The sequence below is a fragment of the Monoraphidium neglectum genome, assembly GCF_000611645.1.
Source record: "Monoraphidium neglectum strain SAG 48.87 unplaced genomic scaffold scaffold01206, whole genome shotgun sequence".
In the NCBI taxonomy this organism is placed as follows: domain Eukaryota; kingdom Viridiplantae; phylum Chlorophyta; class Chlorophyceae; order Sphaeropleales; family Selenastraceae; genus Monoraphidium; species Monoraphidium neglectum.
This window is the reverse complement of record NW_014012422.1, coordinates 7,880-10,792: the sequence shown is the minus strand read 5'-3', so window position 1 is coordinate 10,792 and position 2,913 is coordinate 7,880. Positions and strand designations below refer to the sequence as shown.

Here is a 2,913-nt window from a genome sequence, read left to right as displayed (position 1 = left end):
GGGGGGGGGGGGGGGGGGGGGGGGGGGGGGGCGCGGCTGTGCTGCCAAGATATAGAAAGCAGCAGACCCAACAAGCTCGCTGGGTGTGTACACACCCCACGTGAGGGACACAGCCGCAACCCGCTTGTTGCAGAGCGCGACACTTGAGCTCACGAATGGACGCGCCCTGCTGTGCGGTGCTCCACACAGCACAGCTCAAGAGGCATGTCGCTGCCCCTTGGCTCTGCAGACCATTGGTTCAAGCCTCCACACCGCTCTGCCTCCAGTCCCATCCACGCGACCCCGTTACTCCTCCTCTGCCGCACCTTCTCCACGTGGGTGTCGATGGTCCACCACCTGCTGCGCCCCGCCATCACCGACGGCTTGTCGCTCTGACCGTTGCCTGCGGATTTGGCGACGCCAGCGACGAAGCTTGCGTGCATTAGATGCATGCCGCCAGTTTCGTCCGCTGCGCCGGCTTTGCTGAGTCAAACAAACGCTCCTTGGACAACCCACATCAGCCGAGGCACGACGCCTGCACTCAAGGCTCAAGGCTGCACGACGCGTGCAAAAGGAAGCATGTGTTTGCACCCCTGCGTGTGTGCGTCTGCGTTTTCTCTCACCCCTGAGCTCGACCGTCCACACGTCCCAGCCCTTCTCCGCCAGGTAGTCCGCCAGCGACACCGCGGGGCTCAGGTCAAAGCAATACGCGCCGCTGCTGGCCAGCCCTGGGCAAAGGATCACCTGCCGGCCAGGGGATGGGGGTTTTGCGGGTGCAGGGGGGTTTTGTCGAAGGGGTTTTCTGTGGGTGAAGTTTGTGGAGGGAGGTCCAAAGGGAGGGTCAAGGGGCAGGCCCCCGCCCCCCCCCCCCTCCGGCTGCGCAGCAGGTCGGGCCCAGCTCACCGGGTGGTTGCGGGTGCGCCCCGTGGGGTTGCGCGCGTCCTGCAGCCGCTGCGTCCGCACAAGATGCAGCCGCCAGCCGTCGGGCGTGGGGCACTTGTAGTTGGTCTTCACGTGACGCGCCGCCAGGCGGAACGGGTGCGGCGCCGGCGTTCTGACGTCCAGTTTGGTGGCACGCGCCGCCCGCGGCGGCTGCGGCGGGCGCGGCTGCTGCTGGTGGTGTGGCCACCGCTGGCGCTGCTGCGGGGGCGGCACCTGGAGTGGGGGCGGCGCCACATGTGCCTGCTGCTGCTGCTGCTGCTGCTGCTGCTGATGCTGCTGCTGCTGCTGCTGCTGCTGCTGCTGCTGCTGCTGCTGCTGCTGCTGCTGCTGCTGCTGCTCTTGTTGCTGCTGCCGCTGCTCTTGCTGCTGCGTCGTCGCCGCAGTGGTGCTTGCACCTGACTGGTCAGCGCCTGCACCTGTGCTGCCGCCACCCGCGGCACCGGCCTCGTCTGGCCGCACCACATGGACGATGCGAGTGCGTTTGCCCACCAGCAGCCTATCCAGGTAAAGCATCCCCATGCGGTCGGAAAAGTCCTGTGCAGGGCCCGTTGGTGGCGCCTCGGCGCCGACTGCGCTAGGCGCGCTCGTGCTGACTGTGCCCGTTGCGGCGTCGGCAGCAGCCGTCGCACGGGAGCTGCTCATGACTGGCACTTCCTCCATAGAAGCAACTAATCGCGCCCCATCGTCCTGCGCCATTCTCGCGTGCCTGTCGGGCCCGCTGCTAGAAGCCCAGATCCAGACAGAGATTTCCCGCGCGGCGGCCACGACGCAGACCGGTGTCACGATAACCGCTTGTAAGTTAAGATTATGGGATCGCCAAAGGGGCTGACCACATAAACGAGTTTTGCCTCTGTACAGTGTTTCTCAGCTCAAACAACGAGAATCGGATGATATTTGAGTTTCTTGAGGTCTGAGAACAAGCTGCTGATTTCGTTGCCTCGCGCTGGTGCCCATGGCAGTCCTCGTGGGGCTGACGGGGGTGCAATCGGCCGTCGCCACGTCGGCAACTGACAGTGATTCCAGACACCGCAGCCGCGACGCTTGGCTACAGCACCGCACCTTGGATGTATAAAAAACATTGACATTTTGCTTTTTGGCTGATATCAGCAGCAAACACGTGCCTGTAAGCCCGTACTGTATGGCTTCGCAGGGTGGATCATGCGGCAGACTCTGCCACCTACTGTAGTGCAGTGTGCATTTCTGCACTGCAGTACACGACCAGGAGCACATGGGTTTTGCAAGTGTCCACCAACAAGGCGTTGCTTGCTCAAGGCCAAGAACTCTTCATTTTTAATCTTTAGGTCAACCAATTTGGTACAAGTGCATCTGCGCGCCATGCACGTTTTTTTGGTTCTGTGAGGTACATACACTGTCGCATTTGGGCAGGGGCTGCCGTGCTCATGACAGCCAAGCATCAGACCGTGCAGGTTTCATGCATCAGGCCTGGGCTGCCTTGCGCTTGTGACGATCACTTACACCCAAAACAATACGTTGACCACAACTGATCCAGCCATGGCGAGCGACGGGCCTTGACTCCTAGGATTGCGTCGCGCGCGCTTGCATCGCTGGCAGCATCTCAGCTGATTGGTGCGTGCGAGTATGGGCCGTCGGCGCGGCGCCCAGCAAGATGCATGGATTGCCGCGCTGACGCCTCAATACAAGCTCTTCAGCAGCCTCACTCGTGCCTAATGCCATCCGTATGCTTCATCTCATGGACTGCCCACCTCTTACTGGCCAGCCAGTTCTGTCACCTACGTGAACTGCATTGTGAACGCAACACACCCGATGCTCTGACACACAGGGGCAACGAAAAAATTGCCTTCATGCGTGACATGGACGTCGATGGCATCGAGACCTGCCAGAAACCTGGGTAGCGCCCAGAGGCCTTCACACACGCTCAGACTGACTTTCTTGTGTCTTGTGTGCCGCACTCGCTCGCTGCCGCCGTCCCGCCGGCACTTACCTCCTAACGCCCCGCCTACAAGAGGCGTC

The 2,913-nt window shown here is 62.0% G+C and overlaps 1 protein-coding gene across 1 annotated transcript in view; it reads right to left on the bottom strand.

Annotated features, from left to right (window-relative positions):
* Positions 1 to 1,440, bottom strand: part of MNEG_7023 (hypothetical protein) — a gene marked incomplete at both ends in the record, with an annotated part of 4,913 nt that extends 3,473 nt beyond the window's left edge. The window contains 3 exons of the mRNA XM_014044505.1: positions 306 to 382; positions 603 to 723; positions 883 to 1,440. Coding sequence (XP_013899959.1) covers positions 306 to 382; positions 603 to 723; positions 883 to 1,440 — 756 coding nt within the window. The remainder of the gene's footprint in view (positions 1 to 305; positions 383 to 602; positions 724 to 882) is intronic.
* Positions 1,441 to 2,913: the final 1,473 nt, after the last annotated feature.